The sequence below is a fragment of the Anabrus simplex genome, chromosome 4, assembly GCF_040414725.1.
Source record: "Anabrus simplex isolate iqAnaSimp1 chromosome 4, ASM4041472v1, whole genome shotgun sequence".
Taxonomy (NCBI): Eukaryota; Metazoa; Arthropoda; class Insecta; order Orthoptera; family Tettigoniidae; genus Anabrus; species Anabrus simplex.
In genome coordinates this window covers 330,644,903-330,671,042 of record NC_090268.1, presented here as the reverse complement: position 1 = coordinate 330,671,042, position 26,140 = coordinate 330,644,903, and the positions used below count along the sequence as shown (strand labels likewise).

Genomic DNA, 26,140 nt, shown 5'->3' with positions numbered 1-26,140 from the left:
TGTCAGTGACAGTGGATATTACGGCGTCCAGAGACTGCATAAATTCACCAAATCTGTTTCGCTACATGTACGGCTATGTAACAGACAAACAAAATGTGTACCATGTGGTGTATTTGCACGGAACTTAGCTAAAGCCATGTTCATTAGTACTCCATGTAGCAAACTTCTGTCTGTGAATTGTTTTCCTTGATACAATGTTAAGTATAGGTTGATGTATAGCGTTTCTCGAGAACGGTGGGTAATAGGGACAAATGGTTTGCGTATTTTGAATCAACTTGTTTCATTTGTCATAGAACGCGTGTTGGATACGAAGATATCCGCCGAAATTATATTTTTGTTGATCGGTGTTATCTGAGATGCTACAGGAATTATTTCCCCCTCCTTGCGTGGCACTTGCAGACCATGAAGTATCTTGGCCTGCCATGATCATTACTGCTTAGTCAGAAGACTAGTGTGACGTTATTGTCAACTGTATTGCTTCACTTTAATGACCGAGCCCGCTGCTTCTCATATGAGACAACTTCTTAGTTGATTTGACGAGGCTAAGTGACCCCGTTCCAGCTCTCAGTCCAGGATTAAAATCCTTGGACCATCCAGTAATCTAACCTGGGGTATCCAAGGAAGAGGGAGACACGCTAATCCTACACCACGGGGCTGGGCTGGAGTTATTTTTAGGGCTACTAAATTACCTACAAGAGGTCGACGTATCTTATTACCTCCAAATTTAACTAGACTGAACCGTGATTTAACCTTCTGCGACCGAGCTCGATAGCTGCAGTCGCTTAAGTGCGGCCAGTATCCAGTATTCGGGAGATAGTAGGTTCGAACCCCACTGTCGGCAGCCCTGAAGATGGTTTTCCGTGGTTTTCCATTTTCACACCAAGCAAATGCTGGGCTGTACCTTAATTAACGCCACGGCCGCTTCCTTCCCACTTCTAGCCCTTCCCTGTCCCATCGTCGCCATAAGACCTATCTGTGTCGGTGCGACGTAAAGCAAATAGCAACAAAAAAAAAAAAACCTTCTGCGTTCATCTCAAGAAGCTGAGTGAGTAAGTAAATAATGTTTTGTTCTACTTGGCAAGATTAAGGCCTTCAAGCCTTCTCTTCCATTTAACCAGGCACAGAAATATGTATATTACATTATATTACATTATTATAATTAAGTTAATAATTAGATTATTAATAATATAGTGGGAAATGGTAAATGATAAAATAAAAATACAAATTAACTATAATTGTAGGAAAAATTATTAAAATTAATATCATATAAATAGGTAGTGCACCAATTTTAATAACATTTGAAAAGAACGAATAAGAATTTTAAATTAATCTTCTACCAACGCATCCGTGGCAATAGAATGGTTGTAAATAGCATTTTGATCCGCTCAGTGCTGAGTGATCCCTGTACCTCGGAGGCATGTGATGGTGCGACGCCATAGTATTCCTTTTCTTTCAATACGTTATATCAAAATAGCTTAGATCGTTCTAGGAATAAGCATTTATACTCATCGGCAATATAGCTTTTATATTTTTCCGCTGTTTGCCTCAGTATGAGCAATATGAGCATTGCAAAATAGCAAAGGAATCGTGGAAGAGCGTGCTTAGATTAATATTGTGTGTTAAGATAGTTTCATACTATAAAACCGTTTTACTTAGAAAAAGGAATTTTTAATATCTCCATTCTGAAGAATTGGCGTGGAATTGAAATCACCCAAATTACCGTATTATCCACATTTTCACGTAAATGGGACGAAATTACCATTTAATCATAATCACAAATCGGTTTTCCCATTTCTGAGTGTCGTGACCCCACTGTCTTTGTTGGTTACATCTTTGCTGTAGCTTCGCCATCCCGGATGATCTTCGGTTTCCTCGGGGCACATTGGAAAGATAAAGCGGCGATAGTCCTCACTTGTCCTACGATTTGGTTTCAGTTCTTCCCCGCGGTCTACTGCCTTCAACCTTCCCTTCCATGACGAACTAGATTTTCTCCAGGTCGTCACGCAGTGTGCCTAAATAATTGGAGTATTATTTCATTGGTACGTGAAGAAAGGCGTTTAAAAATCGTCAGCTCCTGAAGAATGGACACATTGATATTTCTTGCGGTCCAAAGCGCGTGTAGCATTCCACGCCAGCACCACGTTTCAAAGACATCGATGCTTTTTCTCCCCGATACTGAGCAAGAATACATGATATTGATTTGTGTTTAATAAAAAATAATAATTAGGAAATCTGTAGTAGATATATAATTTAATTTTGTGTGGCTATTTCTAGCCGAGTGCAGCCCTTGTAAGGCAGACCCTCCGATGAGGGTGGGCGGCATCTGCCATGTGTAGGTAACTGCGTGTTATTGTGGTGGAGGATAGTGTTGTGTGTGGTGTGGTGTGAGTTTCAGGGATGTTGGGGACAACACAGCACCCAGCCCCCGGGCCATTGGAATTAACCAATGAAGGTTAAAATCCCCGACCCGGCCGGGAATCGAACCCGGGACCCTCTGAACCGAAGGCCAGTACGCTGACCATTCAGCCAACGAGTCGGACTCTGTAGTAGATGACCATTTGGTACACAATATAGTACAACAATACAACGCTTCAGGAATCAGTATATTTTACATATGACAGCAAACTTTAGAATGGTTTCTTATTGACCAACAAATAAATATGTTGTTCTTACGAAAACCAATAATCATTGAACACCACAGTGCGTCGAGTCCCTCATGTGTGTTTTGCAGTGTTGTGATCCCTGTTAGGTTATCGATTTTTTGTAACCTACAAAGACAATTAGTGGGAGGATGGTGTTGGGAAAAGGAGAAAAGCAAAGTAATCAATCTTGCGGTTTTACATCATTGTTGATATTGTGGTCATAGTCTGGGACATCCAGTTGTACTTGGAATCCGGACGATGGGGACGTGAATTTTCGTTTCAGAAATTCCAGGTGAATTGGTTGGGATTCAGGAAAAGAAGGAAATGAGTTACAGTACTAACAGTGTCCTATTTTTGGATCTAAGAGTAAATTACGAACATTTTCTGGGGATGAAGAACCAGAGACTATTTTAGAAGCGATAGAAAAGTGTGACTTCTCTTTATTCTACTAGACCCTAATAGTTTCAGCCGTTAGGACTTAACGGAATCTAAAACTCATATAGCTTCGATTTTTCGTAGTTCAGTCTTTCCATCTCTCGAGGACCCACTGAAAATCGATTATTTAAAATTCTGCTTTTAATCACAAAGCAAAAGACTTGTAATTTCACAATTTCGGATTTGAAGAAGTGAGCTTTGCGAACTTCTACGAGTGTTGTGATAGATATTTATAATAACTGGGGCTCGGAAGTTGAGGAAACGTCCTTTCTTTCTCGAGTGTCCGAAGACGAGGCCCAACATATTTCTTCATTCTAGGTCATTGTAGGCCAGAAAATGGTGGGTTTTATTTGTCATTTTTTGCCTTTTTCGGCTTTTCTTGGCTCATAGGTCTTTTTTAGGCTTTTTTTGCAACTTCATCTTCTTTCCACGACATTTGTGCTGCCCATTCTCATATCGAATCATCATTAGCTCATCCCTCACCTCTTCAACATTTTTTTGTAGTAAGGGAGAAAATGAAATGAAATATAATGAAAATAAGAAACTAATGCTTGAAAGAAACCAGGGCTATCAAATTACAGAATGTGCAAGATAAATGAAATATTGAAAGGAGAACATTTTGATGCGACTGTTTTAGAAGAGGAAGTTTTCACTTGCTTCAAGTATGAACCCTTAACATCCTTCATGTGGAGAGGAGTTTCTCAATGTTTTGCAGGGTGCTGTCTGAAACGGACGATCCTAAGAACCTGGAGATGACTTTTGTGATATACTGCAAAGCCAGCTGAGGTAAGGTTTCAGAATTTCAATTTCTGTGACCCTAGTGTGGTTGAGCCAAGTATGATTCCAGTTATTCTAATTTCAATGTCTTTCTCCAGGATGTCCATCGCGGGTTCGCGGAATTCCTTTATTTAAATTATGTTAATCTAAAAATGTATGTCTAAAAGAAGATTTTTTTGCACTGTATGTTGCATACCAACAGAATTTTGCATTTTAAATAATCATATTTCTTTATTAAATATGCAATTAGAACTAAAATTATGAATGCATTTGGATCGCATTTTACGTCCTTTTATATATTTTTAGTTTTTAGGAAATTTATCGGTTTTCAACTCCCGAGCCCTAATTAATTACACTGTAAACTACGGAACTCAGCGGTGAATGAATGATATGTCTTTATACTTCTTACGTAGTTAGTGTGGAATAAATTGTTAATTCTCTTCGCTCTCATTGGCCTCCATAAGATTTTTAGTTCAACCTTAACCCTGCTCTTGGTCGATATTCCCGCCTTGTATGTACGTCATTTCTAGATTTACCCTAGTATAATTGGGCTATAAAATTCGAAGATGGTTACTTATTCTTCTCATCTTCTATATCTTCCTTCGCTGGTTCTCGCGTGCAATCTGTTTTCTTTGTTGCGAACATCCAAAAGATCTTTGCTGCATTAAGGATTATTTGCCTATACTCTATCTGTTCTTTGAAGTTCTTTGCACTCATCATGTTTAACGCATATTCCTTTTTACCGTCTCTTCTTAATATAATTTAAATGAGATAATGGAGTATCAGAATGATAAGCTATTTCTCATTCTCTTTGAAGTGCAGAACAGAAAATTATGATTTTATATTTCGCGTCTACTAACTTATCTCCCTTTTAGGCATATTTCGTTATTTTAATCTGTTTCTCTGATCTAATAAGTACAGCTATAGCAGATGATGATGATCTTTACCGGCTTTTTAACATAGGAACTGACCCCTGCAGAATCTAATTCTGATTCAGTCGGTTCGTTGTCTAAATGCCGCCAGAGACGCGTATGAGTAGATTTTATAACATTTTAAGAATTTTTTTTCTTTCAGAACAGATTTCTGCAACTATGGTTGGTCATTGGGACGATCGTTGAATATAAAGAAACTCAACATCTATAGAACTATTTATTTATATATTTATTCATTTAGTTTTAACATATGGCAGGATACAGTGGGAAAAGATTCACCATACTGGGGGACTATGGGATTAAAGGTAGATTATTAAAATCAATCAAAGGCATTTATGTTGTCGATTGGGCTGCAGTGAGAATTGATGGTAGAATGAGTTCTTGGTTCAGGGTACTTACAGGGGTTAGACAAGGCTGTAATCTTTCTCCTTTATTGTTCGTAGTTTACATGGATCATCTGCTGAAAGGTAAAACGTGGCAGGGAGGGATTCAGTTAGGTGGAAATGTAGTAAGCAGTCTGGCCTATGCTGACGACTTGGTCTTAATGGCATATTGTGCCGAAAGCCTGCAGTCTAATATCTTGCAGCTTGAAAATAGGTGCAATGCGTATGGTATGAAAATTAGCCTTTCGAAGACTAAATTGATGTCAGTAGGTAAGAAATCCAAGATAATTGAATGTCAGATTGGTGATACAAAGCTGCAACAGGTAGATAATTTCATATATTTAGGTTGTGTGTTCTCCCAGGATGGTAATATAGTGAGATTGAATCAAGGTGCAGTAAAGCTAATGCAGTGAGCTCGCAGGTGCGATCAGCAGTATTCTGTAAGAAGGAAGTCAGCTCCCGGACCAAATTATCTTTACATCGGTCTGTTTTCAGACCAACTTTGTTTTACGGGAGCGAAAGCTGGGTAGGCTCAGGATATCTTATTCATAAGTTAGAAGTAACAGACATGAAAGTAGCGAGAATGATTGCTGGTACAAACATGTGGGAACAATGGCAGGAGGGTACTCGGAATGAGGAGATAAAGGCTAAGTTAGGAATGAACTCGATGGATGAAGCTGTACGCATAAACCGGCATCGGTGGTGAGGTCACGTGAGGCGAATGGAGGAGGATAGGTTACCTAGGAGAATAATGGACTCAGTTATGGAGGGTAAGAAAAGTAGAGGGAGACCAAGACGACGATGGTTAGACTCAATTTCTAACGATTTAAAGATAAGAAGTATAGATCTAAATGAGGCCACAGCACTAGTTGCAAAAAGAGGATTGTGGCGACATTTGTTAAATTCACAGAGGCTTGCAGACTGAACGCTGAAAGGCATAACGGTCTGCAATGATGATGTATGTATGTTATTAATTTAGCTTTTGGAAATACATATATATGCCATAAGACCTATCTGTGTCGGTGCGACGTAAAGCAGCTAGCAATAATAATAATAATAATAATAATAATAATAATACATATATGAATAATGTTCTTCAGCTCACCCCAGTTATTGCTGGGGGTTTAAAGCTGGATGCCCTTTCTGATGACACCTGATTGTTGGGATGAACCTCAGTTTCCTGGGTGGAAAGCCAGCAACTAAGCCACTGAGCTAATTACCCCCGCCCCCGCCCCGCCCTTTGGCAAACAGATATATACAGATGAATATTTATCTACATATACAAATATTTACATATACAGATATTATGTCGTTGTCAGTTTATGACATAGTTACAGAACTAACGGATGTCAGCTTAGTGGCTTTCGATTCAAGGTACCTTGGTTCGATTTTCTGTTGGGTTAGAATTTTAGCGGCGTCTGGTTAATTCTAATGGCTTGGGCCTGGGTGTGTTTGTTCTTGTTAATACACATCTTTATTTACATGCAACACGTCACATTATCGACCACCATAGAAGTATGTAATAGTGGATATATCCTCCCACATAGAGTTGGCGTCAGGAAGGGCATCCGGCCGTAAAACAGGGCCAAATACCCATTTTCTACGCAGTTCGCAGCAGCAGCAGCAGAAGAAGAAGAAGACTCCGTTTCAGGGTAAAATTCTGTAATTCTAGCAGCTCTTAAAATGTACCACCATTGAAGGAACGTTAAATAGCAACCATACCTTGCACACTCTGCTGCTGTTAATAGTTGATTTACATCATTCGAGGGCATCGAAGACATACCACACGCTATGCATCTCAGTCAGAGGTGATCACACAAACGAAAGCAACTCATGAATTTGATTTCCTAAGAGAATTTATCACATTCGTAACAACTACATTAAAGTGTAAAATATACGCTGTATCCTACGTTTTAAAACTAGACTTAAAACTCTTTCTTAATAATTATACAAACGAGTCTAGCTGTTGATTAAAATCAGGAACACACTCAGACTTCAAACCACTGTGATGATCATCACCAGGCTGAGGTGGAGCGAAAGGCGAATTATAGACAATAAGCAGTCAAACTGAAACCTGTAGAAACAACAGAAAATTACGAGAACGAATAATGACTGAAATGTGACAGACTGTTTTTTTCTGTTACAGTGACGTGCTTCAGCAGTTGACTCAAGGCCCTCGTACCGCTTACTGCTCGTCTCAGCTAACGGTCCACGAGACTTCGTCTTTCTCCCGCATTACGTCCTGTTCAAGGAGGCCGTACAATGGCAAGACATACGCATGTGCAGAAGCGCTCGCTCGTATAGCATGTAGTAGGAAGGCAAGCTGCACCCATCTTCGGTCTCTCCCACCTTGTACATTCTCAGAAGAGCATGGCTTCCCCGACACTCACACTCAGCGCTGAATTTGGACCTCTGTAAATGTTTGATTAGACCGCCTCCCCACCCCACCGTGAAATTTCTGGTTCCGTTGCGTTTACACGTTCTTCTGTCCGATGATGTGAGAAAATCTAAGTATTTGAATACTGTTTTTAATAATAGTGATCTGACGGTAATAATAACTATTCCGGGGATTTCGAGGAATGCAGAGGTCTAAGAAGGTGCTGGGGTGAATGGGTGGACAGGGAAATGGCCAGAGTATAAATTAAAGCACTGAATTTTGAAATTTTCTTTCTTTCCTCCTCCTTCTTTCTGATTTTAAAATTTGATAGATAATCTGGATGAACAACAATAATATAAAGATGAGTTCCTCAGCTCCCACAGCAACAGTGACTTAAAGTCAAAAAATCAGGTAGAATAGAGAAAATTATCGAAACTAATAATTTACAGGTGATGAGCAATATAGCAATATATATATACAAGAGCATGTTTGCTCCACTCATTTAATTACAGGAGAATGAGCTCCAAAAGGTTACTGTAGCCCAGCCTCTAAGAGGTAGGACTTCAAGCTTCTTACAGAATTATGCCGTACAAATTCCAATAACTGTGTTAACAGTCACTTATGCTCAACAGTGTGTTACACACCCGTGTATCAATAATTACCCTTTAAACCGGAGCAGTGAGTGCCCATACAAAATGGCCTTAATGTAAAATTAAAAGGTTTAAGACAATCGGCCATGAACAAAAGGCAAGGAGGCGAAATACTTGCCCCCCCTTTTAGGAAAAAAAGCCCCGGGTTTGGCGAAGAACGCAAATTGAGCGAAGTATATCGAAGGGAAAAGATGACAAATACGAAATTCGTTTGTGGATGCAATAATAGACTCAAGTTGCAGCTATGATGTCGACATATACATCTTGGAGACATGAGAGTACAATTTTTACAAAAAACTATGAGTTAGACCTACAGGAAAACTATTTTTGAGAACGAACTCAACTTTTTTGACATTAATTTGTGTATGCGGGTTATAACCATAATTTTTATCAACATCTCTCTGCCTTTAAACTAGATTAATTTGAACTGAAATTCCACAAAATTTCACCAATTAAGTGTTTTTTTACGTCGTACCGATACAAATAGGCCTAGGTCGTATGGCGACGATGGAATAGGAATGGGCTAGGTGTGGGAAGGAATCGACCATGGCCTTGATTAAGGTACAGCCTGAAAATGGGAAGTCACGGAAAACCATCTCCAAGGCTACCGACAGTGAGGTTCGAACCCACTATCTCCCGAATGCAAGTTGACGGCTATGTGACGCAAACCGCGCAGCCACTCGCTCGGTGGTACATATTGCGCAAGTCCTTCCGTTTTTAAGAGTGATGCACAGCTTTACTTCATTTAAGTAGATTTTCTAAATCAGTTTTCATTCGTTTAAAGGCTCAAATGACCGAACTAGTGGCCGCACGGTTTGAGTCACGTAGCTATCAGCTTGTATTCGGGAGATAGTGGGTTCGAACCCCACTGTCGGCAGCCTTGAAGATCTTTGATCATCCTGGCCGATGATAATAAACTTACGATGATATCCAAGTAGTCTGTATTTATATATTTTTTACCATTCATGGCCTTTTTTAGTACTCGCTCAGGTTTCGTATCTTTTTCTTCACCTTTATTTTTTATTTGTACGTGGACCTAATAATGTTATTGTTTTGCCTCTTAACACAATAATAGCCACCACTCACACTCGGTATTGGAAAATGAAGGGTAGTCGTTCTGCCAATGATCAAGAAAGCTGTAGTGTCGGGAGGCTTGGCTGCTATAGAACACCAGCTACTGGCTTCAAAATGTCCTAATGAATATGTTTAATCCGTAAGGACGTTAAGCAATTTTTACTAGTCGAGGACGAAGTACTGCACGAATGATAGCGAGGGAGAGTTTGAAACTAGTCACACTCACGGATTGCTTTTAATATATTTTCGACTCAAACATTCTGCATAAATAATTACTATTATCATCATTATCCGATTGAATAAAAATAATCAGCATTCCTGTCTAACAAGTGGAATCTTATTTATGATTACGAAACAATAGAAAGTCGTCGTACATAAACGCCGTCCGTAGATTACACAACTGTACCAACCCTAATTTTTCTATGACGTCACAATTTTACAATGACATCGTTTTTAATTTGTCGCATGTCTTTAAAAAATGCACTTTTTTCATTCACACCTTGCTTTTTTCCCCATCAAATCTCGTCCTGTAAGCGACGAGCATGGTGAAAGCTTCCATAAGGACATATCAAGTATGGAATCCTGCTACCAGGGTCGGTATGGTCCGAGTATTATGTGTGATTTTTGCCGGTTCCTACAGCGATGAAGCACATGCCAGCAAAGCAGAGATCTCCAGCACTTGTAACAAAGATTTTAGTGCTTAGTACATATTATAAGTGTATACATTCGTATAAATGTATTTAAAATAACATAACAATTTATAAAATAATATATAAACTAAGCCCAATTTTTATCTCTGACTTTACGGTTCAGGTTTATAGTGAGTAGTAAGATTTAGAATTAATGTTACAGTCCTATTACTCAAAAACCTCGTGTGCTATGATACGCCTGATTACAAGTCTGGAATCAGCGCGTCAATTTCAGCATTAAACACTTGAAATTTCCTCAGCAGTAGACAAATAATAATAATAATAATAATAATAATAATAATAATAATAATAATAATAATAATAATAATAATAATAATAATAATAATAATAATAATATAATATAATTATTATTATAATTATAATATAATTATAATAATATAATATAATTATTATTATAATTATTATTATTATTATTATTATTATTATTATTATTATTATTATTATTATTATTATTATTATTATTATTATTATTATTATTATTATTATTATAGGCTATTATAAACCCAAGTGTGATCCCACGGCCATGGCTAAACCATATATTTAAGTCAACTTACTTCCCGTCCTAAACATCAAGCTAAATTTTCGTAAACACAAAACCATGATAGCGTACTTACTACAGTGGTAGTAGAAAAAGTATTTATTTAACGTCCCTTCAAGTGATGCATATTTTAAAACATCTGGTTGCCGGAATTGAGCCCGTTGTTTTGGAAACAGAAGGATATAGACTAATCGATTGCGTCATTGAGATCGGCTGACACTTTACTCTTGACTTGTCAGTATATATTGTACTATGTATTTATGCGCACTCCTTCATCCTCCCATCCAAAGTTTCGATCAAAACACATTTTCCAAGTTGCTGTTCCAATTCTACGCTGGTGTAAACACCGTATATTGGTGCTTGGAAAGACTGTATAGGCCTACTTAAGACGCGAGATTAGCAGCTGTGGCCGGCGCTGGGGTATGCAACCATCGTTACACGCGGCTTGCTGTACGAGCATTGACAGCCATGGAGCATTCCTTTTGTCAGTTAGTCGGCGGTTTAATCTGTGTAGAACAGCCGTGACGGAGAAATAGCTGTGACTGCGTGCTGGTCGCATGTTCAGTAGAGAACAGTGAGCGTCATACAGAAATAGAAGGAACTTTTTACTGAAAATATCTAATAATATAGCCTAACCATATGGGTTTCTCAACAGTACTCACCACTCTTCAGAACTGAATCGGTGAACTCATGCATCGCAATAAGGACTGCAAGCAGCACCGATCACAGATCATGGCGATGACATCGTCTTTTCTGAGTGAGGTTTATCCCTCATGATCTTTCACTTCTGCCCTCAGGATCAACCTGTCCGAATCCTTAGCCTGAATAACAATAATTGCCGATAATATTACAAATAAAACAATCACAGGTTATCAAGAAGTTCATATACTGTATTAATAAGTACATGTGTCTGTGGTCCTCTGCTGACCTGAGCACTAATGTAGATCGAAAACTTGTGAGAAAAGCAAAACGCCCCAATTAATAATTTAAAACTTCACGGCACTACATACCCATAGGATATCTGGAAAATAGTAAATTATAATAGAACATGACTATTGGGCTATTGTTGCCGGTCCCTGCGCGGTCGTTCTGTGAGGAAAAAATATGTATAGTGTACTGGTGGTGCTGTTACATATTATCCCATTCGTCTTACCTTACCTTACCTTACCCTATTTCGTGTCATGGCCTCCCCAGTTGCTCTCCGCCAAACTTGTCGATCTCGCGCAGGAACTCTCCAATTCCGGATCTTGAGGATATGTGCTGCGTCCTGATGTGCACCATGCAGTCCATTTCCTTTAGCTTAGCTCGTCGTCTGTTAAATCCACCATTCCGAGGCATATTCCGGGGCTTCGCAACAGTTTGTTTTCCGGAGCGAGGTTGTTAGCCTTGCCCAACCCCCAGCAATCCTGGAGGACCGATGATTTCTGTTAAGGTTGTCTCCCTTAGCTGATTGGTCCCCACTTAAGCGTCGGGAACTCGCTTTCTGCCCTTAGATGACTTAGCCGTGTACCTTAAAGAATGTAGGCCTACCCGTTGCCCAGAGGCCACGGCGTGGACGTGCATGTATCGGACTTGGTAGGAATAAATGGCATTTCCTGTGTTTTGCTAGTGCACTCCCATCAGCAAGAAGTGCATCCACAGGACCAAATACCACCCCTTCGACCCCCTCCCCCCATTATTCTTAAAAAGACATAAATGTAAATGTGTATGTATATCTGTAATACTGTTAACAGTGTTTCTTCTCTTTTAATAATATATATCACGGCAGGACGACGTCGGTGACACACTGGCTTAGCAGTTTAGCCATTCGGTTTCTGAACGCAAGTGTTCGGGATTCGAATCCCGTCAAATGGAGATTCTGAGCTCAAGTTGGGAATTTCGGTCCTGGCTCAGTCCGGTGGTATTTGAAGGTGCTCAAATACGTCAGCCGCTTGTCGGTAGATTTACCAGCACGTAAAAAAGAACTGCGGAACAAGATTCCGGCACATCGGCGTCTCCGAAAACCGTAAATCTAGTTAGTGGTTCGTAAAATAAATATTATTTTAAAAAAGTTCAAATCACGAATGCTTTGATGAGAATAGTAAAAATGCCACTGAAATGTCACGCCCCTCAACTCTAAATTCTCTCTTCATACGTCATCGCCGATGTTGGCGGGAATTCTTGTGCCGGTTTCGCCGCGGAGGATTTAATACTGTACTTCTAATATGAGAACTGACACGGAAACACTTTCCTTGCGTAGAGGCGCGCGGCTGTGAGCTTGCACCCGGGAGATAGTAGGTTCGAATCCCACTATCGGCAGCCCTGAAGATGGTTTTCCGTGGTTCCCCATTTTCACACCAGGTAAATGCTGGGGCTGTACCTTAATTAAGGCCACGGCCGCTTCCTTCCAACTCCTAGGCCTTTCCTATCCCATCGTCGCCATAAGAGCTATCTGTGTCGGTGCGACGTAAAGCCCCCTAGCAAAAAAAAAACTTTCCTTTGAAAGTAGAATTGAGTAGCTGCCGAGAATATCCAGCAACGTGGCTGAGTGGTCGTCAAACTGACCGCCACCTATCTACAGCCATTTTACAAGAAGCGGTTGTCTTGATAGGCCCGAGGTACTTTTTCTTTGGTCGTACAAGCCACGCGTTCACGTAAAATAATGTCATGGTACATTACTTGGCGTCACAGCACTTAGATGGGTACACTATACGCGTAGCCCTACATCTCACCATGTTGTTATCATTAATTTAAACCAACTAGGGAGCGCTTATTATTAGTTACTTTTGAGGGTTCGCTTTCATCGCCAAAATCTCCTGTGGCCGGTTAATACATTTTGCTTTCTCTTCGGTGAGAGTGGTTTCCGGGACTTCTGTGTGCTCGGGACCAAAGGTTAACCACATCACAGAATTTAGAGCGGTCAGTAACATTAAGGTCAGAAATCCTATCGGAATCCAGGTCTATTTCGACTTCGTTCAGCTAAAGGCTTCCAGTCAAAGCTTTTAATCAATGAGAAGCTCATCTAATAATGATGTCATTGAATTTACGTTCCTCTAACTACACTATTGTCCAAAAGTTAGGCATAATCACTAAACGAGGCCATACCGCCTGATAGGAATGTCAGACGGATTGCTGAACAAACGGAAGCTGACTCACACACCATATGTGACACAACTTGGCCAAACATAGTGTCAGAAAGGTTCTGATAGCTAAGGTATACCTTTGATAACAACTAACGAAACTTGGCAATGCCTTCCACAACAAAATATGCTGTTAATAGGGTGTATGGTTACCCCTAACGGCCACACATGCTTCGCAGCGACGTGGCATGCTCTCTATCAGATGGTCCAAGAGCTCTTGTGGCAGTCGATACCTTTCCTCCGAAAGGGCAATGCGAAGGTCTTGGACGGTCCTTCGTGGATGCTGACGGGATGCAGTTCGCCTCCCCAATGCATCCCAGGCATGTTCTATAGGATTCAGATCCGCAGACCTCACTGGCTAGTCTATGTGATGAATGTCTTCCCCAGCCAGAAATTCATCCACCAGAGCAGCGCGGTGCGGTCGGGCATTATCGTCCATTAAGAAGAAGTCTGGACCAACTGCACCTCTGAAGAGTCGAACATCTGGTCTCAGTGCCTCATCCCTGTATCTCCGAGCGTTAACAGTGTTCCTCCTACCACCCATGAAGATGTGCAGGTCCGTACGGCCATTCAACATGATGCCTCCGCACACCATGACACCACCACCACCATACTGGTCCCGTTCCACGATTGTTCCTGTCGTATCGGCTACCCGCTTCTCTTCAGATTAATGTGAACTGAAGCGGGATTCATCTGTGAAGAGCACATGCCTCCATTCATTTGTGGTCCAGTTACGATGTTGACGGCTCCACAGTAAACGGGTCCGTCTCTGTGCTGGAGTGAGCGGGACGCACACCGCTGGACGTCGGGCAAACAGCCCTGCTGTTCTGAGCCTCCGGTACACAGTTTGCCGAGAAATGGCAACTCCTGAGACGGCTGCAAGCTCCGCCGACAACTGTCTTGCAGGTGCACTCCGATTTCGTCGGGCGGTTAAAGCCAGATATCGGTCCTGCTGTGGGGTGGTTACCCTTGGTCGACCTGGTACTGGCCTACGACTAACATCTTCTGTGTCTCGAAATCATCTCCAAAGCCTGGAAATGACACTTTGTGGCACATTCAAGGATACGGCGACTTCGGTCTGTGTCTGGCCTGCTTCCAGGCGACCGAGTATTCTACCCTGCAAAACGAGGTCCAAATGGCGTCGTAGTGCCATTATGTTGTCACGTTCACCACGAGGCTACACTCCGCACACTATAACAGGGCAAACACGACTGACGGAATATGGGGCGTAGGCACTGGCTGTGTTTACCTTACGGTTACGCCGCTAGTCAAAGCAGGGAACACTCCTTTCCTATACAGAGCGAACACGTAAGGTTGGTAGGTGCATAAATGTCGTGCGATTTGCGGTCTATTTCCTGTTGCCCTGCTTACTCGTAACTTATCCTTAACTTATAGACACTAGTGTACGTTTTCGGTTTTCGGGGACCCCGAGGTGCCTGAATTTTGTCTGGCAGGAGTTCTTTTACGTGCCAGTAATTCTATCTGCAAGTTAGAAATGTAATCAGAAACATTGTTCACACAGGGGGATTTGAGGAAGTGGAGAAGAAACCAACACGACTTACTAAGTCGGAGGAACAGAAATAACAACACCGAGCTCGATAGCTGCAGTCGCTTAAGTGCGGCCAGTATCCAGTAATCGGGAGATAGTGGGTTCGAGCCCCACTGTCGGCAGCCCTGAAGATGGTTTTCCGTGGTTTCCGACTTTTAACACCAGGCAAATGCCGGGGCTGTACCTTAATTAAGGCCACGGCCGCTTCCTTCCAATTCCTAGGCCTTTCCTATCCCATCGTCGCCATAAGACCTATCTGTGTCGGCGCGACGTAAAAAAAAAAAAAAAAAGAAAAGAAATAACAACAACCGATGAAAATGAAGAACTATTGGGCAAGGAGGAAAGCTCAACAAATGCCGATTCCGCGTGGTCCTAACTGACCCATTCGCGCTGAAGACAAAGAAAAAGATGAAATGGTGTGTGGCCTCTGAAGAGGCCTGGTACAAGTCTTTCGAGTTGATGCCGGTATAGGTGATCTGCTAGTCTGTGGAGATGGGTGAATTCTAATTATGAAGACGGGACACACACCCAGCCCTCGAGCCGTCGAAATTAACCAGTGGATTTTAAAATCCCCTACCCTACCGGGAATCGAACCTGGGTCCCCAGGACCAAAGCCCAGCACGGTAACCATTTAGCCATGGAGCTGGGAATAATAATAATAATAATAATAATAATAATAATAATAATACCGGACTGAGTGACTCAGATGGCACAGGGCTGATTTTCTGAGCCAAAGTTGGTTGGCTTGATCCTGGCTAATTCTAGTGTTATTTGATGGTGTTCAAATACGGCAGCCTCGTTTCGATCGCTGTACCGGCACAAACAAGTAAATAACTCCTACGGCACAAGATTTCCGGCAGCTCGGCTTCTTCCTAAGCCTTAGAAGTAATTGGTAGGACGTACTACTACTACTACTACTACTCCGTCCCCTCAATTGCTGTCGATTTTAAGGAACCGCAGAGTGTCGATGTTTTGCCCTAAAACAAAGTTCTTTCATGGGGTAGTAACTCTGCTAGTACAGAGTATCTCGCATTTGTTGTTATTCAGCCGCGAGGCTATGCACTCAAAGGTAATTGACTGCGTTGGGATTCGACCCTCAACGTTGTGCAGAAGGTGAACGCCTCGATCCAACTACGCAGTCAGTATGATCACAGCCATAGTGAACCAGTCCACTTTTATATTTTGATATCGCTGGTGTAAAATATTCTGGAAACTCTGTTCTATTTTCTACCATAGTGAACCAAGTCATTAGTTCATTTGCTGTCCCTGAATTGACATCTCACCGAGCGAGTTGGCTACGCGGTAAGAGCCGCGTAGCTATGAGCTTGCATTCGGGAAATCGTGGTTTCGAATTCCTCCATCGGCAGCGCTGAAGATATTTTGCGTGGCTTCCCATTTTCACACCAGACAAACGCCGGGCTGAGTGGTTCGGACGGTTAAGGCGCTGGCCTTCTGACCCCAACGTGGCAGGTTCGATCCTGGCTCAGTCCGGTGGTATTTGAAGGTGCTCAAATACGTCAGCCTCGTGTCGGTAGATTTACTGGCACGTAAAAGAACTCCCGCGGGACTAAATTCCGGCACCTCGGCGTCTCCGAAGACCGAAAAAGTAGTTAGCGGGACGTAAAGCAAATAACATTATTATTATTATTATTATTATTATTATTATTATTATTATTATTATTATTATTATTATTATTATTATTATTATTACACCAGACAAATACTGGAGAAGTATCAAAATCAAGGCCACGGCCGCTTCCTTTCTTGTCCAAGCCATCCGTGACTGGGTGAGAAGAGTGTTTATTCATTCATTTATTCACGCACGAACGCAATTCAATAACAAGATCATTCATTCACTGATTCATGTAGTCATTCATTTATTCCATTCATTGATAATGTATGTTGTAACTCTAGGATAACTCTGTAAAGGCTAGTGACACAAGAGTAAGCACTAATTCAACTTATGAACGGTAAGGTAAATGTAGCCCTAGAGCAGGGATGGCAAACCTGTCAGTTAGTGCCTAGTGTGCCATCGGTTATTTTCCTTTAAAATCATCATGAAACCCGCTCATTTCACTTCATTTAGGTATCAGATTGCATTACATATAAATCCATTCGACTGATTGTTTCATAGTTTTATTTTGCAAACATCACTGAAAATTACACTTTTTTAAAAAGGTAAATTTTAAGAATAAGGTATATTTTTGCTTTAACCTAATACCATTTGTAAAAAATAAGTCAATTGAATTAATTGATACATACTTCTTCATTAAAAGGTGTCCGACTCGTTGGCTGAATGGTCAGCGTGCTGGCCTTCGGTTCAGAGCGTCCCGGGTTCGATTCCCGGCCGGGTCGGGGATTTTAACCTTCATTGATTAATTCCAACGGCTCGGGGGCTGGGTGTTTGTGCTGTCCCCAACATCCCTGCAACTCACACACCACACATAACACTATCCTCCACTACAAAACCACGCAGTTACCTACACATGGCAGATGTCGCCTACCCTCATCGGAGGGTCTGCCTTACAAGGGCTGCACCCGGCTAGTAATAGCCACACGAAATTATTATTAAAAGGTGATGTTAAAATATGCTATGTTGCTAGATTTTCGACCTATTTGTTACATGTTAAATATCATTAACACGGGCGAGTTTGCCGTGGTGTTAGGGGCGCGTAGCTGTGAGCTTTCTTCCGGGAGATACTGGGTTCGAGTCTCACTGTCGGCAGCCCTGAAGATGGTTTACCATGGTTTCCCATTTTCACACCAGGCAAATGCTGGGGCTGTACCTTAATTAAGGCCACGGCCGCTTCCTTCCCAGTCCTAGCCCTTTCCGACCCCATCGTCGCCGTAAGACCTATCTGTGTTGGTGAGACGTATAGCCAGGTGTAAAAAAAAAAAAAAAAATCAACATGTGTTAGTATGTTGTCTGACGTGCCACAGAAGTCGTGTTTGCGTGTTATAGGTTCGCCATCCCTCTCCTAGGCTATAACTGTTAACGTGTCCGGCTCCATGGCTAAATCGTTAGCGTGCTGGCCTTTGCCCACGGGGTCCCGCGTTCGATTCCCGGCAGGGTCGGGAATTTTAACCATCATTGGTTAATTTCCCTGACACGGGGGCTGGACGTATGTGCTGTCTTCATCATCATTTCATCCTCATCACGACGTGCAGGTCGTCTACGGGCGTCAAATCAAAAGACCTGCACCTGGAGAGCCGAACGCGTCCTGGGATCTCCCGGCATTAAAAGTCATACGCCATTCCATACTGTTTGTTAACGTCAGGGAAAAATAAAAACTACAATTTAGAAATTGGGTGGAAATTATAGTAAGTTTAATTGTAATGTTAAATGCACTAATAGATAAACAAATAGTACAACCTAATACCTAATCAGGAAAAGAATGCATGCATCAAAACACATTTTGGATTACTATAAATGATTACTCCCTCCCCAATTTAAGTTGATCCGCAACTTGGGGGATGGGAGTACTCTATTTTAATCTAATCTAAGTCACTCTATTTTATTCTATTGTATTCTATACAATTCATGTTCTAGCCCTTTCCTATTCTGTCGTTGCCGAAAATCTGAGTTAATGAGGCGTGCCAGAAATTAAAGAGTTGGTATCTTTCTAGAGAACAAGTGAAGAGAGGTGTTTCCTTCACGGCCATAGCGAATCAAGTCCATTTTATAGTCCATTTTAATATCAGTCAAATAGCTAATGAAAATGAGAAATGATTATGAATCTTCTGTTGAAGAATATGTTTCTCATTCATCATTTTTATCCTTAGATTAATTTAACCAAAAAAACCAAACCCCGTGGCACTACAGCCCTTGAAGGACCTTGGCCTACCAAGCGACCGCTGCTCAGCCCGAAGGCCTGCAGGTTACGAGGTGTCGTGTGGTCAGCACGACGAATCCTCTCGGCCGTTATTCTTGGCTTTCTAGACCGGGGCCGCTATCTCACCGTCAGATAGCTCATCAATTCTAATCACGTAGGCTGAGTGGACCTCGAACCAGCCCTCAGGTCCAGGTAAAAATCCCTGACCTGGCCGGGAATCGAACCCGGGGCCTCCGGGTAAGAGGCAGGCACGCTACCCCTACACCACGGGGCCGGCTATTAATTTAACCATGTTAAGCAATATTGTTTTAATTATTTATTTAATTTTTACATTTAAAATATAAGACAACAGGAATTAATTGGTTTCATTGTACATTGCCATATTTATATTTTAATTATCTTTCCAGTGGAATTAACTTGTTGTTAAAATCTTCCAAGCATCATATCTTCAAGTATTGTCAGATGAACTTGTTCCTCTAGCGTTATGAACCCCTCTAATATAACGGTTGGTTGACGAATTGTTCTTTTTCTCTTTGGTAATCACTACCTTCAACTGATGACTGAAGTTGTATGAAACCACCAAGACAAGTCTGCAATAACGAATTAATGTGTCAATGATCTTGTTTTGGCACATTTATTTAGTTTTTCAGCAGTGTACTTTTGCAGGCAGGATATGATCATCCAGTCAAAAGAGTGTTTTGTAATTTATTCAACTTGAGGACTCCGACTAATTACGGAAAACACTCGCGGGCTCATGTGTACCTAATCAGAAACTAGGAGTCTCGACAGTAAATAATGAGAGAAGATTCTCACTTTCACTCTGAGCAATCTCACGTGATTCGCTTTCTGATATTTTAACATCATTGGCTTGTGAATTAGCTGGTAACCAGAGGGAGAGTGTGAGCGGGCAATTCTAGGTGAGTGGCCTCCACTCTGCGTGTGTGTTTGGGTTATCATTCTTTGGACTAATTTATTGCAGTTCTCTTCCATTCTTACTCCATTATATCTTGTAAGTCGTAAGACTTGACCTATCAACGGATAGGCAGGATGCCCTATCTTACATATGTTAAAACTTTCCATATTTATGTCTCTGTAAGTTTGAAAAGTCTTGAACTATAATTTTGAAATATTTAGATCGATTTTTTGGCAACTATTATAGGTTCACTCAAGCATCATGATATGATCTTCCCGATTTGAATATATTATTTCATTTTATATAAGCAACTGGCGATCCGCCCTGGCTTCACCATAGAGCAATTTTGATTTTTTTTGTAATTGTTATATAGCAACTGTGGCTTTAATTAAGATAGTCCGACCATTTGTGTGGCGTGAAAATGGGAAAACTACGGTAAACCATCATTGGGGCTTCTGGCAGTGGCGTCCTAACCCACCATTTCCCAAATGCAAGCTTACAGCTGTGTGACTCGACCCTCGCAGCCAACTCACTTGGTAACAATTTCGAATTTATGGTGTTAGGTCTCATACGATTTCCTTGTAAACTACGTTACATCATTACATTACATAGTTCTTTTTCTTTCCTTATGTACGTACGTTAGTGCAGCATTTTAAAGCCCCTTTCTGCTATCTGTCTGTTAGTTCGTCTTTTCTCCCCGTGCGATATTTAATATATTCCTAAGCTTTCTCTAAAAGGACGATAACTTATAAACCATTCACACAAATTACTGTAAAAAGGTATTTTAGTAAGATTACTGAGGGGAATGAACAATTGATTTGGTAAAGATTACGACATTAATCTCAAAATATGGTTTCTGATTTTAAGGTCGATTTTTGTCTGCAAAATGTAACAAAAATGCTATTGAGGGCTTTCTTTTACAGACAGGTATAGCCGTATATCGTAGCGGACGTTTTAATTGAGCATTTTCTATGCTCTTTTGTCTGCTGTTGACGGTTTAGGCAGTTTTTAGCCAAGAGAGCGTTCGGATGGACCGTTTCATTTGGTTTAACTAAAAGTTTCACTACTCGGCCCCATTTTGTTGTAGATTAATGTTACGTTCATCTAAACCTTCCTGGATAACCGCAACAAAATCTGTTCGGTGGTTATAGAGATTACCCGGCACAAACACAGACAACTCCCGGGGTACTTTAACCTTACTATTGTAATACATAAATCTGAATGTTGGAAGGTCGGTCTGCATGTCTGTCTGTCTGTCTGTCTGTCTGTCCGTCCGTCTTTCACGTGAAGAGTACTTGACCGATCGAGATCAAATTTGGCAAACTGGTACTTGCCATTAACATATAAGCTACCGAGCTCGATAGCTGTAGTCGCTTAAGTGCGGCCAGTATCCAGTATTCGGGAGATAGTAGGTTCGAACCCCACTGTCGGTAGCCCTGAAAATGGTTTTCCGTGGTTTCCCATTTTCACACCAGGCAAATGCTTTGGCTGTACCTTAATTAAGGCCACGGCCGCTTCCTTCCCACTCCTAGCCCTTCCCTGTCCCATCGTCGCCATAAGACCTATCTGTGTCGAAGCGACGTAAAGCAAGTAGCAAAAACATATAAGCTACGCTGTCTCCTAAAGATGTCGTGCAGCGAAATAAAATGTGAAGCAAGTAAGAGGAAAATGTAACCCTGGAACCCTTAAATCTAGAATGGTAAGGTCAAATTTTGTCTCCAGAATGGTACACTCCATTAGAAAACAGCGCATATTCCAGTATGTAGCATTGTTTTTGCTACTTATTTTATTATGAGATATATTTGCAGTATATTACAGCATCATACAGTCCGGCTCCATGGCTAAATGTTTAGCGTGCTGGCCTTTGGCCACAGGGGTCACGGGTTCGATTCCCGGCAGGGTCGGGAATGTTAACCATCATTGGTTAATTTCTCCGGCACGGGGGCTGGTTGAGTGTGTTGTCTTCATCATCATTTCATCTTCATCACGACGCGCAGGTCGCCTATGGGAGTCAAATCGAAAGACCTGCACCTGGCGAGCCGAACATGTCCTTGGACACTCCTGGCACTAAAAGCCATACGCCATTTCATTTCATTTCACAGCATCATACAATGGGATTTATAAACAAAAAATATTGAAATCTAAGTTAAAATATACGTATACAAATATGGATTATGAATTATGAACTTTAACCTAAAAAGTACCCATAGATATAAGCAGTTACATTGGAAACAAGAAATAATAAGTATAGTAACTAATCTGATAAGATGGGGTGTGACACACCCTATATTATGCAGAGGTTTTAAAACAGGTCTTCTTCAACAGTGGAACGCAACAGACTGAATTACAGTTTAGTCATTCGTCTCCCCACTACACATGTGAAGGACAACAAAGAGAACGGCGGCTGGGTTGTTCTTCACCCAACCTTTCCGTTTCTCGCGAGTTAAAAATGAATTCACGGCCTAAACATTTTCCTACTAAGGAATGGAGCGTACCGAATGTACTTAAAATTCAGTTTCCTAGAAAATGTTCTGTATGCATTTTCTTCTTAACTGTAAGAGTTTTCCTGGGAAAAATGCTTTTCAGTGCTTTCAAGTATGCTTTATCCGATGAAAAACCAAAATAACGAGTAAACTGTTACTCGTACAAACAAAGGGAGCATACATACCGGATTTAGAAGTAATCGTTCTCATCTCCCTGTGATATTGCTCGGATCATACAAAGACCCATAACATTTTATTATGTACCGGTACTGTACATAGCCATTTCATGCACAAATTCCTTCCAGCCGATTGTATTAGATATGACCTTTCTAGGCAGAAAACGTGCATTACAGCTATCTTCCTGTCCGTACATTCAGAGTTTGTTGTTTATATTTTCTTTCTGTCTCAGACTATACTAGGTCTATGGGATAGTAATGGAATGGCTACACAATTATGGGATTTACTACGAATAGTATAACTGTAGCGGAGTTAAGTAACTTTCATAAATAAGCTTCTTTGGAATCCTCCTCCTCAAAATAAAGTGTCGATATTCAATGTATTGCTTGGTTATTATAAAATGTTCTAGAATCTTAACATGTCCGTAATGGATTAGATGTAAGCTCTCTGTCCTGAAAGGCTACCTTCGGGATCGGTTATTCTGAAATAACTCACCGTCATACGCTAAATTGCGAGGCGCTATTACATGTGATAGGAACGTGAAATGATGTGCGAACATATAATATAGGCCTAAGTTTAACTGATCCTCAGAAAGGGCAAAATATTAATGTTTAGCCATTTCTGATCCATGCCGAAACACGGATTATGGATGTGCAGATTTTTTTAAACTGCTATGACGCAAGACCGCCCAACTCGTGCACATTACGTATAGAAAAACTGAATTACTATTCAAGCCTCTCATTCTAGACAGCCATATTTTATGGCATTGTTACTAACATGAATAATAGAGCTGTTTCTACAAATTAGGGGACATCAAAGTCGCCTGTGTCACTTGCAAGGAAACCTTGTTGTCGTGTCCCAACACAACAGCAAAGAGATTGCGACTGGGGTATTACTTACCCCAACTTACCATCCTAGAGTTAAAAGTGAATACACTGCCTAAACGGTTTTCCTATTAAGGAATCGATCCTACCGAATGTACTTAGAATTCAATTTCACAGAAATCAGTTTATGTGCATTATCTTCTGAACTCTAACAGTTTTCTCGGAAATCTTTCCGACTTGATCAATTTTCGATACACTGTACTTGCAAACCATTACAAGCACTTCAACCTGTTCAAATTTCAAGGCGCAGCTCCCACACAATTCCAAGAAAATGGAATTTGAATATTTCGATAGAACTTCAAAAGATTAGCCCGTGACTCATCCCTACAATGATCGTTTAGCTAGCATAAGAAGCAAGCTCTCCGCTTCACAAACCCGTGATTCACGGATCGAATCTCACCTCCGTAGTGCTTTCGTGTTTATGACAAATTGTTTAATGATCATTAACACTCTGGTTCGTGTAGCAATCGATAGACGCAACACAATTTTTAGAACGATGTATACCGTACTATAAATGGCAGACAACAAGTACGTTGTATCGACCAAAATGTTATCACAACCCTTTATACAAACTCGTAATTCCTACCTAGTTCTTGAAACAATCAACATTCAACAATAAGGTACTGATATTTTCAATACATAGCATCCGATTTTCTGCAAACAAGCAGGTGACAATTGATACGCACATTAGTCAATCAATATTGTTAAATGCGTATTACTGCGCATGTCTATAATGTACTTGTTATATTATGATAGTAGGAAAGCATAGGGTGAAACCCGGTGCCGGCAATAGCCTATCCATTCTGGGTGGGGGCGGTAGAATAACACCCACGGTATCCCCTACCTGTCGTAAGAGGCGACTAAAAGGGGGCCAGGGACTCAACTTGGGAGCGTGGGTTGGCGACCACGGGGTCCTTAGCTTAGTCTTTGCATTGCTTGCACTTGTGCTAGGCTTCTCACTTTCATCTATCCTATCCGACCTCCCTTGATCAACTCTTGTTCTTTTCCGACGCCGACGGTATTAGGGTCCTCGAGGTCTAGGGAGTCTTTCATCTTCACGCCCTTCGTGCCCCTAGTCTTTCTTTGGCCGATACCTTCATTTTTCGAAGTGTCGGTTCCCTTCCATTTTTTTCTCTCTGATTAGTGTTATATATAGAGAGAGGATGATTGCCTAGTTGTACTTCCTCTTAAAACAATAATCACCACAACCACATAGCCTACTCCTGTTGAATAGCACCAGGGGGTCTGCTCAAGGCTTATCGTCACCATCCGACGGATGGACCACCATCAGCCCTCACTCCATATGAACACTGCGGAGAGGTTCGGAATTGAATCCAGGCTTTTGATCTAGTGATTAGAAATTGTATACCACCACCTCTCCTACCGTGCTGACCAACATTCTGACGGTGAAACTGTTTTCGGAACCGGCTAACCACAGTGTGATAACATAGGACTTGATACCTTAACGATAATGGGCACCAGATGGGCTGTTATGCAATTTACCAACTGCCAAACCAGGAAATCATTATGGAGGTGAGATTCGATTCGTGAATCACAAACTTATGAAGCGGAGAGGTTGTTCGTTGCGCTAAACGTTCGTTGTGGGAATGTGTCGTGTGCTGGTTTTGTGAAAAATTCAAATTTCATTTTTCTAGAATTCGCTGTAAGTTTCAGTAGGTCTTGCAATCCGAGTCATTGCATGTTTTCTTATCACCATGGCCTGCTGAAATTTTTATACATCGAACGTTCAATCTATCGAATGAATTTTTCGTTTTTCGACGAAATCTTACGTATTTTACGTTTTATATACTGTATTTTCTAACTCGGAAGTTCTGTTACTCGAATTTTTCGATATCTGATCGGTCCATCAAGTCCAGATGTAAAATATTTTTCTGTAACTCGAAATTATGCAGAGCAGTACGCTGATGCATATTCGATTATCCCCAAGTAGAGTAGATCCTGTTGGAGGAACCTGAACTTAAGTCGTCTCCTTATACAAGAATGATCATTCTGTACATTAAGTGAGAATGCGTTTCACTAGCCGCATATCATAGTGGCTTAAAACTCTGCTTCAGACTACTACGCAGCTCTCAGTTCCTTGTTGCAGAGATTACGGGTAGGCTTATAGGAAAATGATGGACTTCTTTTCAGCGTCATGAATATTTATTTTTTTTTTGCTAGGGGCTTTACGTCGCACCGACACAGATAGGTCTTATGACGACGATGGGATAGGAAAGGCCTAGGAGTTGGAAGGAAGCGGCCGTGGCCTTAATTAAGGTACAGCCCCAGCATTTGCCTGGTGTGCGTCATGAATATTTCAGTGTAGCAGAAAATTAAAATATTCCATATTAAGGCATAGTAAAGCTGATTTAAAAGCACCGACTTTTAATACGATATCCAATAATATTAAAACTTTAGATATAGAAAATATATTTCCATTGGTGACAAGAAATAGAACGTAAATAACGGTACATTTTTGTGAGTCAAAGTGGTGTGCATATTTTTCTATGTATGGAATTTTTGTTAAGTCGAAGTATTTTCAGCCTCCGCAAGCACTTCGGGATATCGAAGTTCGACTTTGAAAGTAAAGTGAATCAAATCTTTGAGAAAAAGACGGCTAAGTCTCCGTGTTAGTTTCAGAATTGCGGAGGTTTCAAGACAAGC

At 41.1% G+C, this 26,140-nt stretch overlaps 1 protein-coding gene across 3 annotated transcripts in view; it reads left to right on the top strand.

The window, feature by feature from the left end:
- The window catches only part of LOC136872695 (uncharacterized protein KIAA1143 homolog), a 465,865-nt gene that overhangs the window by 167,722 nt on the left and 272,003 nt on the right, over positions 1–26,140 (top strand). The window contains exon 3 of one of the 3 annotated variants that reach the window (XM_067146520.2): positions 7,316–7,759. The exons of the other annotated variants lie outside the window; for them this stretch is intronic. Coding sequence (XP_067002621.2) covers positions 7,316–7,335 — 20 coding nt within the window. The 3' untranslated portion in view covers positions 7,336–7,759. Of the gene's footprint in view, positions 1–7,315; positions 7,760–26,140 lie in introns of those variants that run through there. 3 annotated transcript variants of the gene reach the window in all.